Source organism: Myotis myotis, unplaced genomic scaffold (assembly GCF_014108235.1).
Source record: "Myotis myotis isolate mMyoMyo1 unplaced genomic scaffold, mMyoMyo1.p scaffold_m19_p_5, whole genome shotgun sequence".
Classification (NCBI taxonomy): domain Eukaryota; kingdom Metazoa; phylum Chordata; class Mammalia; order Chiroptera; family Vespertilionidae; genus Myotis; species Myotis myotis.
Genome location: NW_023416357.1, coordinates 107909588 through 107924985, shown reverse-complemented (window position 1 = coordinate 107924985; position 15398 = coordinate 107909588). Strand labels below are relative to the sequence as shown.

General features: G+C 50.9%; 1 protein-coding gene across 1 annotated transcript in view; it reads left to right on the top strand.

The window, feature by feature from the left end:
• Positions 1–15398, top strand: part of SCNN1G (sodium channel epithelial 1 subunit gamma) — a 28217-nt gene that overhangs the window by 5279 nt on the left and 7540 nt on the right. Inside the window, exons 3-6 of the mRNA XM_036309314.1 lie at positions 391–700; positions 2362–2552; positions 3884–3984; positions 6485–6648. Of these exons, the coding sequence (XP_036165207.1) occupies positions 391–700; positions 2362–2552; positions 3884–3984; positions 6485–6648 (766 nt within the window). The remainder of the gene's footprint in view (positions 1–390; positions 701–2361; positions 2553–3883; positions 3985–6484; positions 6649–15398) is intronic.

Here is a 15398-nt window from a genome sequence, read left to right as displayed (position 1 = left end):
AAGGGCAAGGCCAAGTGTGCCAGGTGGAGATGGAGCCTGCCCCCTGGGTACACCCCCACTTATCTGTGGCTGGTTTATGGGAGGCACCTACAGTCACCACTCCAGAAATGCTGGTTGAGGCAAACTCATCAACACACCCCGAGAGCAAGCAGACAGTGGTGGCAGAGGTGAAGCCACCGGAAGCCACACAAGGGTCCACAGAGCTGTCCCCACTCACTCAGGCCAGTGGTCACTTGGGACGGGCCCCGTAAAAAGCCTGGGCTCCTTGGCCAATGGTCAGGAGCAGTGGGCACAAGGCTGGCACATGTGGTTGGAAAGCAGCATGGGAAGTGCCAGCCTTGTGCCGGAGGGGCTTTGGCTCTCTCTGACTCCCTCTCTCCACCTTGGCAGGTACAGCGCCGTGAAGCCCCTTCTAGCCGACTTGGAACAGGAGACCAAAGCGGCCTTGAAGACCCTGTACGGCTTCTCAGAGATCAAGTCTCGGAAACGCCGGGAGGCCGAGCCCTGCAGTTCGGCGTGGGAGGGCCCCCAGCCCAAGTTCCTCCACCTGATCCCACTGATGGTCTTCGATGAGGGTGAGACCAGCAAGGCCACCGACTTCCTCACGGGGCAGAAGCGTAAAGTCAGTGGGAGCATCATTCATAAGGCAGCGGACGTCATGCACGTCCAAGAGTCCAAGGAGGTGGTGGGATTCCAGCTGGTGAGTACACGCTCCTGGTTTGGAGCAGGGGGTGGGCTGCAGGCAGTGGTCCAGGGCGGTGTCTCCTTTGCCTTTAGCCCCACGGCCCCACTGGAGGAAGCGCACCCAGTGAGGGTGAACGGGCTACAGACAACTAAAATGGATGCAGAAAGCAAATGTCTTAGGTGACCAGTAGTTTGCCTAAGGACAGAAATTAGGGAAGATCCAGGGCTCTTGGTGACAAGAAATGATGGAACGTCATGTCAGATACTGCTGCTGGGTTACATAAGCTTCAAGTAGTTTTAGTCTTCGTCATTCATCCATGAAGATGGTGTCCCAGCCCATCTTGGGATAGCTGATTGGCCAAGCTTGGATCACCTGCTGGCTCACAGAGGGCGGGGACCTTGATGGACAGCCTCACGAGACTGTATCCCCAGGGGGAACGGAAACTCCGCCACAGCAAAATCGGGGCACAGACACCAGAAAGAAGAAGATAAACAGCAGAAACACCCACTGTCCCCTGCATTGCTTGCCTTTGCGGGGGGCACGCACCTGATCTCTCCTTCTTAGTCCCATTTGAGGGGCTCAGAAAAAGTAGCCCTTCACCAAAAATGAGATTCATCACCTACCTTCCTGGGCAAACTCAATCACCACCGTCCTCTGCATGCCCCAGCCACTGCCACAGGCTGAGAGCTACTTCTATACCTTCTAGCCTTGAGTGCTGATTGTGAGACCTCCTGACTCCAGTCCCAGGCCCTGAAAGTAGCCTTCTCTCTTAATCACCGAGACTTTTCAAGTCTTCCTGGGTCTTTCATAAGATGCCCATGAGGCTCTCCTTGATGTCCAAATCAACCCTTTGGTGTCTGTCTTTTAGGAGCGTGTTTAAGCCCTGCATGATGAGAGCATCTGGGTTGTACCACAACTTCCCTATAAAGCTCTCATTATTGTATTTTTTAATACATATGTTTATTGATTTCAGAGAGGAAGAGAGAGAGAGAGAGAGATAGAAACATCAATGATAAGAGAGAATCATTGATTGGCTGCCTCCTGCATGCCTCCCCACTGGGGATCGAGCCCATAACTTGGGCATGTGCCCTGACCAGGAATTGAACCGTGACTTCCTGGTTCATAGGTTGACACTCAACCACTGAGCCATATCGACTGGGCTTATTGTATATTTTAAATGCTGCTCTTCCCAATGACCATGTGAGGTGGGGAAGGATGGTATTTTTGTCAGCATTTTGTAGTGAAGTAATGGGTGTATAGCTTGGATGAGTATACACAGAACGTTCTGAGTATAATAGGTGTATAGCTTGCCCAAGGTCCTACAGAGAAGCAGTGTCAGAATCTGGGCTACAATTCAGAGATTTAGACTGTGGAGCCAATAGGAACTCAGTAGCGATAATGGGCCAAAGCCCTGATGTGTGGGGGCCCTGAAGAAGCTAGTTCTGCTTTTCACCGGGCAGGGAGGCAATCCTTCCTCACTGACCCCTTCTTGGTCCTTGAGGCTCCAGGATGATGTCCCTCAGCCCCCAGGTGTGAGCAGAAGCCCATCCTTGCCCGGCACCCCCTCCTGTTCCCCTGGCATCTGGTCTGGAGTCTCAGCTTCTCACCCTTCCAGGCCTGCTGTGGGCCAGTGCTGGGGCTGACGGCTTCAGGCTCATGTCTCCTCTTATTTGCAGTGTTCGAACGGCACGTCCCACTGTGCCACGTACACCTTCAGCTCGGGCGTCAATGCCATCCAGGAGTGGTACAAGCTGCACTACATGAACATCATGGCGCAGGTGCCTCTGGAGAAGAAGATCAACATGAGCTACTCGGCCGAGGAGCTGCTGGTCACCTGCTTCTTTGACGGGGTGTCCTGTGATGCCAGGTGAGGAGGGGAAGGCTGCTCTCTCAGCCCCGGGCCCCTCGCATGCGCCTGCAGCTCAGCTGTAGGCCTGGGAAGGGAATGGCGGTCTTCTCACTGGCCCGCCCTTTGGAGAACAGCTTACACAGGAGCTAGGCTCCAGGCAAGAATGTCAGACTCCCAGGCTAACACGGGCCAAATAAGCAAGGTTGAAGTGTATGTGACCGCAAAAGCTTCAATTTTCACAGAAATGTAGGTTTATTTCAGTAGAGACATGCTGAATACAAAGGGCTGAAATAAATGAATCATCATTAATATAAAATAATAGATCATTTTAATAAAAATTAATATTTTTTCTTGAACATTAACTTACCAGACACTGAATAACTGCACAAATTAATAAGCATAACACAAATAAACCTATTTTTCTTGTGCTCCAAAAGCAAAATATTTCCTGTTGCGCACACCAAACAGGTCAGTCCAAGACTAATGACGTGGCAATCAGCTGGTAAATATTCGCTGCTGGTGTTAGTGAAGAGAAATGGTGCGCCTGCATGTAAGGCGACGTAAGGGAAATGAATGTAACACGATTGTAATAATCAGTCATTAGCGAACATTGTAGTTCATTATTAATAATTATGTATAACAGGATATTGTAAAAATTATGTTATGAAATTTTTATTTAAATGTTTCTTACGTACCTTATATTGGTTGGGCCGCAAAAATACTCATTGTGGGTCATATGCGGCCGGTGGGCTGCAAGTTTGACATGCTTGCTCTAGAGTCAGTGAGGAAGGTGGAGATGGTGCAGAGTCAAAATATCCTTAATCTCATTAAAGTGCTCATAGAAACAGACACAGATGGTGGACACACAGCCTTGTCTATTACCATCATGCATACCAATGATCAAGAGCCACTGATTTAGCATAGAGGAAGGGAAGGAGGAAGGAGGGAAGAAGAGAGAGAGGAAAGAGGGAAGGAGGGAGGGAGAGAGGGAGGGAGAGAGAGAGGGAGGGAGGTCTGTGATGTGACCCTTCTCTGAGGATCATGTCCTTGGACTGGGGATTGGGATAGAAAAATGTCAAGAGGCTGAGAACTTCAAGAACAAAGGGATTTGGGGCAGACATATGGCATAAGAAATACCAAGTCAGGATGGAGACGGAGGCGAGAAGATTGAGAGGGGGAACAGGAAGCAGGGAGCAGTTCTACATCAGCATGTGTCGACCTGAGGAGAGGCCTGCTTGTCATTTCCAAGAGGAAAGTTGGGGAAAGTGAGTCCTGTGTACCCTCCATTGTTCACAAGAGCATGGGGGACGCTAGCACTGCCCCTTCTGACCCATATTCTTCCTCCACAGGAACTTCACACTTTTCCACCATCCAATGTATGGGAATTGCTACACGTTCAACAATAAGGAAAATGAGACCCACAGCACCTCCATGGGGGGCAGTGAGTACGGTAAGACCTGCGCCAGGCGGTCCTGGCGGCAGCCAGCCGGGGAGGGGGGGGGGGGGGGCTTGATCTCCCAGAAGTGCAGGAACTCCCACGGCCAGAAACCAGGGGCACTTTCCCTGTGGCAGTGGGTCCATCGGCATCGCCCTGGGTCCCTTCTTTCCTGGTATCTCCCCCCTTTGTGACATCTCCTCTTTACCTTTGAGAGAGCAGTAGCAACATGGCTGGGGTTTCTTCTCTGGGACTCCACTCTGGTTTAAGCTCGGAGCTGGAGTGAGTAACGCTAGGCAGGCAGCTTCCAGATGGACTTACACCCAGATGTACTGAGCAGGAGATTAGGGAGGCAAACACTTACCTTGATCTTGGCTAAGATGACAGATTCCGGAGCCAAAAGTCAGCTCTGCCACTCACTGTGTAAGCCTGTAAAGTGACTGCACTCGTCCCAAACGGGGACAATGGTGACAGCTCCAAGGGAAGGTCAGTGAGCAGACAGGCTGTGTGAAGCGCTTAGAACAACACTTGGCACAGCTGGGTCAGTGGGCCGGGCTGCCATGACAAAAGATCACGCCCAGGGGCCTTGAGCAGCTGACATTTTTCCTGACAGTTCTGGGGGCTGGAGGTCCATGGTCAAGGTGCTGGCAGATTTGGTCTGGGGAGGCTTCTCTTCCTGGCTTGCAGTTCGGCCACCTTCACGTGGCCTTTGCTGTGCACGCAGAGAGCTTGCAGGTGTCTCCTCCTCTTCTGTGCCGACACCAGTCCTGTGGGATCAGGGCCCCACCTTTATGGCTTCATTTAACTTGAATTACCTTCCCATCTCCAGGCAGTCACACTGGGGTCAGGGTTTCCCCATGTGAATTTGGGGAGGGGTCACAATTCAGTCTACAGCACACACAAAGCGCCCAGTACGTTTAGCTGTGCTTGTCATCGCCGATCTAACTGCATGGCGAGCGTGGTGCTGTTCTACCAAAGCCGGCGCCAGCGGCACCAGTGTGGTCGCTGCTACCCCCAGGGCTGCTGTCTGCTGCTCTCCAGCGAGGTCTGGAGGGAGGCAGGGCTCAGCACGCTGGCCGGCTTCCCCACAAAGAGGAGCCTGGAAAGGTCCTAAGCAAACTGAGCAGGACTGAGGCACAGTGCGCTCCGAAGGGAGGGCCAGGGCGGCTCACGGAGGCACATACCCCTCGGGTTCCCAGCCTTTGCTGCTGTGCAGTCAGGGTCCTCACCGAGTGCAGGGAACCGTGGCAGGGCGCCGCTGCAGGGGGAGACACAGTCTGGGAACTGGGCAAAGGCTCGCACAGGCCTGGCTCCGCCCCTGTGGGCTGGGTGAAGCCTAGCAAATTGCTTCCCCAGGCTGGGCTTAGGTTCCTGTACGAAAGGAAAAGGTCGAAAGGAAAAGGTCCGAACAACTCCCCACCTTCTCCTCTCCCAACCCGTGGAGGCCCTGCTCATGCGCTCACTCCTTTACCAAACGTGTATTGAGTATCGCTGTATGCCAGGCGCCAGGAACGCAGTGTTGCACAGGAGAGACGCCTGCCGGCTTCCAGGGAACTGGCATTTCAGTGAAAAGACAGATAACAAATGAGCAGACAAGCAGAGACGTCTCCCGTTACAAATCCCGGTGCTGTGCCGGGACACGCACCAAGGGGAGGAGGGAGGTGCTGGGCCAGGATGCAGTTTGGTTTCAACGAAGTGTGTCCCGAAAGGCGGGCTGGGCTGTCTCTGAGTGTCCTGGGCACTTGCAGTGCAGACCTGAGCAGGAAAGGACTTGATGTTCGCTAAAAACTGAAAGGCCAGTGGGCTTGGAGCTTCTTGGGGGAGAGGAGAGCAGGCTGAGGAAGGGGGTTGGGGGGCTGCGACACCAAACCCCTGCCAGCCCCAGAATGTTCTGTGGCATTCTGTCCGGTGAGGGGCCACCAAGGGGTTTCAGACACTGATCTTCCCTGATTTCTGTGTTTTGGGTTTTTTTTTAGAAAGAGTGGAGGGGAGGGAGGAGGGGGAGAGAGAGACATCAATTGGTTGCATCCCACACGTGTGCCCTGACCAGGGCCAGGGATTGAGCCTGCACCGACATACATGCCCGTGACACGTGACCCTTCAGTCCCCAGGCCGACGCCCTAAACACTGAGCCAGACCAGCCGAGCAAACTGATTTCTGGTTTTAAAAGGAAGGTCCCTCCCGCTGCTGGTGCGGAGTAGACAGCGGGGCAGGTAGCTAGGCCAGCGGCCAGTCCTCCGCCGGCGCCCAGCGCTCCCCGGGCCCCGCAGCCCCGGGCTCAGCAGAGCTCCCAGCGGAGGGACCACGTGGCGGGCATGTCTCGGCAGCAGAATTTTGAGCCCCTGCTTGGAGGCACAACCCCGCCCCTTGCAGAGCTTCCAGAGGAGCCCTGTCCACCTCCCACTTGCTGGGAATGCCCGGGCCTCGTTGTGAGGCTCCCAAAGCAGAGAGAGGCAGGCTGCCCCGGGCAAGCTCTCCCAGCCTTTGACCACAATGAGCTGCCTTATCCTCCCAGGGCTGCAGGTCATCTTGTACATAAACGAAGAGGAATATAACCCCTTCCTGGTGTCCTCCACCGGGGCTAAGGTGATTGTCCACCGGCAGGATGAATACCCCTTCATCGAGGACGTGGGCACGGAGATTGAGACGGCGATGGCCACCTCCATAGGGATGCACCTGGTAAGAGGACAGTCTGATTTCTGTAGACTTAGCGAGAAGCACAGATTTTTCCCCGGAAACCAGTGAGGTGCAGCTTATGGGAGGGTGTCGGTTTCAAAAGGCAGCGTGGCCCTGTGTTCTCCAGTGGCCACCTCCTGGCTGTCCGGTGGTTACTACAGCCTGCCTTTGCATCTTCTGTACGAGTGAACCGGACAGGGTGCTGTTTGGGGGAGAATGGAAGGAACCTGCCTTGTCCCAAAGACAGACACCGGCAATTATGGACCCTGTGATGGATGCAAGGCATCAGACACTAACTCCATACCTGCCAGTAATGTAAATAGAGCAGGTTACGCCTTCCTTCCTGGGCCATCTAGAGGCCGATGAGGCATGCGAACCCCTAGTTAAAGGTTAATGGAAAGTCACTGGTCAGACGAACGTCTATTTAGCCCATCACACTTCTATCAGTTCCACTTCACTTACCAAGAACCCCTTCTCTCTCGAGTCTTTGACCTTCTCTGACCTCATTGGGTGCTGAGAACCCTCACACCTGTCAACAGAAGCGCATCTGAGCTGCAAACTCCCACCCTGAGTAGGTCGCGCTCAATGGGAGCAGAGGGCAGTGTGAGAAGTGCGCTTCTTCTTTGCAGGCCTGCGTCTTTTATGCCAGTGCACTTCTCTCTCTCCCCTCTCTCCCCCTCCGCCCCCCTCTTTCTAGTAGAATGACCCTTTAAAAAGATCATTTTTTATTACTGTTTACATTCAACATTATTTCCTATTAGTTTCAGGTATACAGCACTGTGGCCAGACAATGTAGAATGACCCTTAAGAACTTATTTAAAGGGAGTGTATACCCAAAGACAGATACCCACCCCATAGCCAGGAACACCCCACGCATCTCCCTCCCATGCCTGACCTCCAGCCCTGCTTCCTCTCACTGCTGCTTCTGAGTCCCAGCAGGGATGTCATCGTCGTCTTCAAGTATGTGCACCAGGCAAAGCATTTCTCCTTTTATGTAAATACAGAATACTGTTATGCCCCATTTTCCACTTGACCCTATAGCTTGGCAATGGTTCCTTATCAACACACAGACCTGCCGCATCCTTCCTAAGGACCCAGCCATTCCACTGTGGGGAGAAGTTATTGAGCAGCTCCCTCTCGATAGACATTAGGTCCTTTCCAGGCACAACTACAAGCAATGGTGTGGTATGGTGTGATGTGATGAGTATTTATCTGATAACTTCCTAGAAGTATGTCAAAGAGCATGTGTCTATGAAACTATCTACATGCTCACCAGCAATGTGTCAGAGTAGCTGGTTTTCCACACTTTCACCAACATGGGTATTAACCAACTTTTCTTTTTTTTTTTTAATTAATTTTGTTTTATTGCTTAAAGTATTACAAAGAGTATTACATATGTCTCCTTTTTCCCCCCCTTGATCTTCTCCCAGCCTCCCCTACCCCCCAGTGTCTTGTGACCATTGGTTATGCTTATATGCATGCATACAAGTCCTTCGGTTGATCTCTTACCGCCCCCCCCCAGGCCCCCCCCCCCCCGCCCCTGCCAACCCTTCTCGGGCTTCCCGCTGTAGTTTGTAGTTTGACAGTCTGTTCGATGCTGCTCTGCCTCTGTATCTATTTTTGTTCATCAGTTTATAATGGTCTTTATTATCCATAAATGAGTGAGATCATGTGGTATTTTTCTTTCATTGACTGGCTTATTTCACTTAGCATAATGCTCTCCAGTTCCATCCATGCTGTTGCAAATGGTCTTCTTCTGCTTAGAGAATACCCTTCAGCATTTCATATAATACTGGTTTGGTGGTGATGAACTCCTTTAGCTTTTTCTTGTCTGTGAACTTCTTTATCTGACCTTCAATTCTGAGTGATAGCTTTGCTGGGTAAAGTAATCTTGGTTGTAGGTTCATGCTATTCATCACTTTGAATATTTCTTGGCACTCTTCTGGCCTGCATAGTTTCTGTTGAGAAATCAGCTGACAATCGTATGGGTACTCCCTTGTAGGTAACTGACTTTTTTTCTCTTGCTGCTTTTAAGATTCTCTCTTTGTCTTTTGCTCTTGGCATTTTAATTATGATGTGTCTTCGTGTGGTATTCTTTGGATTCCTTTTGTTTGGGGTTCTCTGCACTTCTTGGACTTGTAAGTCTATTTCTTTCACCAGGCAGGGGAAGTTTTCTGTCATTATTTCTTCAAATAGGTTTTCAATATCTTGCTCTCTCTCTTCTTCTGGCACCCCCATAATTCAGATGTTGGTACGCTTGAAGTTGTCCCAGAGGCTCCTTACACTATCTTCGTATTTTTAGATTCTTTTTTCTTTTTGCTTTTCTGGTTGGGTGTTTTTTGCTTCTTCGTATTTCAAATCTTTGACTTGATTCTTGCGATCCTCTTGTCTGCTGTTGGATCTCTGTATGATATTCTTTATTTCAGTCAGTGGATGCTTAATTTCTAGTTGGTCCTTTTTCATATCCTTGAGAGTCTCACTAGATTTATTGAGGCTCTCACTAAATCTATTGGCAGTTTCTAGAAAATTCTTGAAAAACCTTATAACTGTGGTTTTGAACTCTATATCCAGTAGTTTGCTTTCCTCCATTTCTGTCATTTGTGACCTGTTTCTTTGTCTCTGCATTTTGGCTGCTTCCCTGTGTTGATAGAGTGGCTTTCTGTGCTAGGTGTCCTATAGGGCCCAGTGGCTCAGCCTCCCCAATTACCTGAGGTGGACACTCTTGGTGCACCCCTTTGTGAGCTGTGTGCACAGTCTTGTTGTAGTTAAGCCTTGATTGTTGTAGTTATCACTGGGAGGAATTGACCTCCAGGCCAATTGGCTGTGAGAATCATTGTGCCTGCAGTGGGAGAACTTCTGTGCTGGAGACACCCTTCTGGGGCAAGACTTGCTTCAGTGGGGCTTTGGTGCTCACAGAGTCTGCCCCCTGAGTGTGTCCCTTATGGATCTGAGGAGTTGTAGTCTGGATGGTCCCACTCTGACCACTGGGTACACTGGCTCTTGGATCTCTAAGGAGGTGCTAATTTAGCCTCTGCCTGAGGCTACTCAGCAGGAGCTATGGAGAGATCTGCAGATTCCTCTTCTTTGTTTGGGGTTTGGAGGTGCCTAGATGAGGCCCAGCTGTGAAGCAATGCAAGCTGCTGTGGGGCCTTTGGCCTTCTTTTGGATGTTCTGCATCTCTCTGACCCAGTTGCAGTTTGTTAGGTAATTTTAGATTGCAAAGGGCCAGGCTATTCATATGCAAAAGCCTCTGCGCACAGCTTGGGTGGGGCAGGGTCTCAGGAAATCAACAGGGCGGAGCAAACAGCTATGGCTGATCCTCAGCCCTGCCCTAAGAGGCCTTGGGTCTCAGTGTCCCGTGGTAATCGCTGCAAGCACCTCTGAGAGAAAGCCTCCCTTGAGTTCTGCCCGATGCCAGACAGTCCAGTTTCTCCCCATATGAGTCTGAGTCCCCAGAGACTCGCCTGGAACTGGAGTTCAGAGCAGTCAGGAGCTTGTGTCTCCCTCCCCATTGAAAAAGACAACCACATCCTCAGTTGCCAGCCCTTTCCTCGCAAGCCTCTGTACCTCTGCACTTTACTTCCGCACCTCCTCTGAGTCTCAGTGTCCTTTTCTCTTTCCTTCTAGTTGTAGAATTTCCACTCAGCCAGCCTTCCTGTGGTTCTGGATGATGTGCGTTTTGTCTTTTCGTTGTATTTTTGAAGTGGTTGTGCGAGGCAGCAATTTCAGGTATTTACCTATGCCACCAACTTGGTTTCTCCTAACCAACTTTTCATCTGTGCTAATCTGTCAAGACAAAAATGGTATCTATTATAATGATCATTGTAATTGACAATCCTTAGTGGCATTTTTTATACCTTTGCTTATATCCAACCTTAATGTCCCAATTAAACTCCTTAGCTTTCATGCCTCACGAATTTGTCCTCCAGAGCAGGGATTTCCAAACCTGGTTGATCATCAGCCTCAGATCTACTGAGTCAGAGACTCTGAGAGATGAGCCCAAGGACATGTATTTTCCCAAACCCCAGTGGTTATTCCCAGAGGCAGCCAGCGAGGAACCTCGGTGTTAGGAACCTGAGTAGCTCCACGAGAAAGGAGAAGCAAAGTGTGTCTCCCCAAACACAAGTAAAGCTAGGATGCCACAAAAGGCTGAGCGCAGCCATCCCTGATGGCTTTATGTTGGGTTAGAAAGCGACATGGTGGCCATTGGGCTGATCTACCCGCTCATTGCTTATCCACTCAACAAGCATTTCTGAGCCCTCCTATGTGCTAGACATTGGGAGCACATCAGTGCGGAAGACACTGTGCCTGTCCTGTTGGAACGTAGGGTCCAGCAGAGAGGACCAATAACAAACAAAAGATTACACAGGTGGTTCATTGTAATCATCACTAGAGGCCCGATGCACAAAATTCGTGCAAGGGCCTTGGCCCCGGCCTCGCCCACCACTGCCGCCACCGTGGGTGGGGGCCTCTGCAGTCTCTGCTGCGGCCCCCGCCCACTGCAGCTCTTTGTCCGGAAAGAAGGACATCCGGAAGGACATCCAGTCTAATTATCATATTACCCTTTTATTATTACAGATAAGTGCTAAGAAGGACAAAGGCAGGACCCTTGGGCGCAGATCATGGGGATGCCTGACCGAGGGCCTTTTTTAATGGGGGGATTTAGGGAGTTCAAGGACTGCTTTCCTGAGGAAGTGATGTTGAAGGTAGACAACAAAGACCATGAGCTGGAATGGTGATATTCCAGAGGACAGTTGTGGGGTCGCTGCCTCATGGTGTCCCACCAAAAGGCAGCCCGGGACAAGAGATGCCATCGGATGGTGGCCTGGGACTCCTGCTGCTCTGAGGAGGCGAGTTGTTCAGGGGCTGTGTTCCATCCACTGTGGGAAGTTTGTTCTGACGTGAGGAGTATCGCATACCAACTTGGCTGTGTGAGGGCTGATTGCCCAAGAAACAGATCTTGAACTGTGGCTTGAAAAGGCTGTGGCACCACTCAAGGAGCTGAGTCACTGATTCCTGTTCACCAGCAAGTCACCAGCCTCCCAGATCAGCACAGTGAACATGTTGAGTCCACCCCTCCCTGCAGTTTTATCTGCCTGCTGACAAGGACCTGGCATTTGCAGTGCACCCTTACCTTCACCGCCCTCTCCTTGCCTTCTGCCTCTCACAGGATCTGCAGACTGGGGAGTTACAAGAACCAAGGAATTCTGCCCTCTGGTTTTTTTCTGCTCCGAGCTTAGAAATACCCACTACATTGTTAAGCAAATATTCTCTTTACCAGTGGTGGGTAAACAAGGACATGGGTGGGTTTACTGCTACGCCTAATTTGAGATGTACAGAATCAAAGCCACAGAGCAGGGTCAGTCAGCTCTAGTTCTGATTTATGAGCATTTACAACAACAACAACAACAAAAACAGGGATTAGAAAGAGGTCAGTAGGGAGTCACTAAGAATAAGTCCAAACAAACCAGATTTCCTTCCTTTCTTATTTATGGGCATGTTTGTTTGATGGGCATGTTAAGCTGGTAGATTCAGTAGCTGCTTACGCGGTGAGTTAACAAAATCTCCTTCATTCACTGAGGGACTGTGTGTCCAAAGTACGGGATTTTCAGAGATGAACACATCAGAACACCTGCCTCAAAGATCTGACTTCATGAGGCGAAGACAGCACACCTTCGCAATGCAGCCCTTAGCTCTATTGGGCAGGGACCTTCTCTGCCTTATTCCCAGGTTCAGGTCTTCGAAGATAGTAGGTCCCAAGTAAATATTATGGATGGATGGATGGATGGATGGATGGATGGACGAATGGGTAGATGGATGAATGGGTAGATGGAAGCGCAAACAGAAGCTGTTGGTGAAGGTTTTCTAGATGATGGCGTCTTGAAGGACAAGTGTGGGTCAAACATGGTCAGGGAAGGGTAGTCTAGACAAAGGGCAGAGCAGTTACAACATGGTCACAGAGAGGATTGCAAGCCAGGCAGTGAAGCCTTTTGAAAAAGCACCTTGGCTGAGTGTAATCAGGAGCCTGGCGGCAGCACATTTACCATAATTACAGAAGGAAATGATGAGCGTCTTAGCTAAGGCAACGGCTGTGGGGATGAGCAGAAGTGAATGGGTTTGAGAGCAACTACGGAGCTTGCCAACCACCGTCAGCCAGGAAGAGCCAGGCAAGTTAGATTGGTGTGTAGGTTCTGGCTTGGCAGCGGGGTGGATGGCGGTGCCAGGCTCAGAGTTAGGGACTACAAGAGGAGGGCTGAGTTGGGGGAGAAGATAACCACATCCCTCGGGACATACCCATGCTCTGTGCCTTTGGGAAATTAGGTGGAAATGTCCCATAAGTAATGCTCTGAGCCTGGAGCTTCGCGGGGGCCAGGGAAGCTGGGTGATGCAGTGTCATTCTAGACGTGGAAGTAAATGCATCACCCGGGGCCTGAGGCGGAATGCAGCTGTTGAAGGTCTGAGCAGAAAGAAAATGGGGGATAGAGGCAGAGAAGTAGGAGCAGAAGCCAGAAAGGGTTGGTATTAGAGAAATCAAGGGACAGCATTTCACGGAAGGTGTGAGCCAAGGGCCACATGCAGTAGAGAGTCAAGCAAGGTACAGGCCACAAGCTGGTCTTCTCTGGGTTTGGCAACGAAGAGGTCACCTGTGTTCTTCGCCAGAGACATTTTGAGAGGCAGGAGCGGAACAGAAACCTGAGCACAAAAGGTTGAATCATGAGTGGGAGACGAGGAAGCAGGCGAGGGTGGACTACTCCCCTGGGGCTGCGGGGCCAGCCCTGGGGTGGGGGTGGGGGGCGGGCATTTCACCGTCATTGTAAGCCTACTCTATGTTTTCATCTTCTTTTCACAAGTGGGTGTACAATAGGGATTCAGTGCTCAGACTCCAGAGCCAGGCAGCAGGGGTTCACACAACCCCAGCTTCCCACTTTGGTTGTGTAATCTCTGTGTCTCAGTTACTTTACCTGTAAAATGGGGATGAAATAGTAATGCGACTTCATAGGCTGGTGAGAATCCAGTGAGCTGATTTGTGTGAAGCACTTAGAACAGTGCTTGGATGTAGTAAGTGCTCCTTAAATACCGACTATTACTCTGCAGGGATGTGAAGAGAACAGTAAGGAAAAAGAGGAGTTGGGGAAGCTTTTTCTTGTCCTTTGTGACACCCGCTTCCTTTGTGCGTTAGACATTGATCTCTTTCATGTATAGAGAGGCTCTCATTATGTGCAAATATCCGTGTGTTGCGAATATCTCCCCTCGTCTGTGTTTCCTGTTAGTCTTCTCCAGGCTGCTCCTTCACACACACAAACACCAGATGTTTCCATACTCAAATCTTTGTGTTAGTTGTCATGTTTGTTGAGGATTTTCCCTCCTCGAGACCAGATCCTGAGCTGAGTTTCCTTCCAGTTATTTTATTATTTCATTTCATACTTCAACCCACTAGAATTGTTTTCTGCAGGCGGTGAAGTGGAGATAGAATTTACTTCCTCCAAATAGTTAATTGTCCTCATCTCATATATTGACTAATTCTTTTCTTCTCCATTGTAAGTTTTATCAGACACAAGTAACTTTTATCATTTATTGCAATATAAAAGCAAGACAAAAGGAAAAAGTTAAACAACCGTCATTCCATCTTGGGCATCCTGCTGCCCCCGGGCTGGTCCCTGGCACCACACGTACCTTTAACGGCGTGAGGTAAGGGTTCCATGCAACTGCCGTCCTCCCCAGGATTCCAGAAGGAAGCAGCTAGGACCTGGTTTGATAAAGACGGTCCTATTTTTACACACACACACACACACACACACACACACACACATGCATGTGCGCGCACACACTTAACACACCTACACATACCTGTGTATGCACACACACATGCTCATACCCATACACGTGTGTACACAGACATGTGTGCATACTCACACATACATGCACATACCTTGCACACATTCACACACACATATGCCCAGTCTCATTTGTGTGTCTCCCTAGGACACAACCACAATGTCTCCCCGCCCTGCACAGATCAGCAGGTCTGTAAAGCGGACAGTGGGGTGTGGGGAAAGGGAAAGTGAGAGCAGGGAGGGCCCAGTTCTCCCATCCAGCCTTTGAGAAGCTGAGCGCTCTGTGCCTCTCTAGAGTCCACCTGCCCTTGTTGCTTTGGAAGCAGGCTGACCAACCCAGGCCCTGCGTGTAGTCAGCGTCATTGCAGTGAAGGACCATCGAGCACTCGGAAAGCATACAGATCGCAAGATGGTATCTCACATCGGTTCCTGGAAAGGGCCGTGGGCTGGTTCTCCACGTGCGAGGAGCCCAGCTCCGTGCTGTTTGCGCATGGCTGACCTGAGTGGACAGACCCCTCACCTCAGTGCTCGGCCGTGTGCCAGCCCCCAGGCTGGTAGAGCTCAGACATGTCGCTCTAGGCTCTCGGACAGGACAGCTGACACGTCCTCAGGACTGGGGGGCTCCAAGGACATGTGCCCAAGGAGCCTGCTGCTGGGAGAAGCTTAGAGGGGGGCCGTGAATGCAGGTGACCTCCGGGGAAGCACTGCTGGCACCTCCGTCCGCAGTGCCCAGCCCCGCCCTGGCCTGTGCTGGGGGCCCACGTCTGTTTGCTCCCCAGAGAGTAGAGGAATGAAGTCCGCTTCCTACGGACCGGACCGGAAAGACCCACCCTTTATTGTTAGTGAGAAGGGGGATTGCAGGGCACAGGGAAGCGTGGATGCACGTCTGCCTGGCTAGCCACCTCACAATTTGTATTC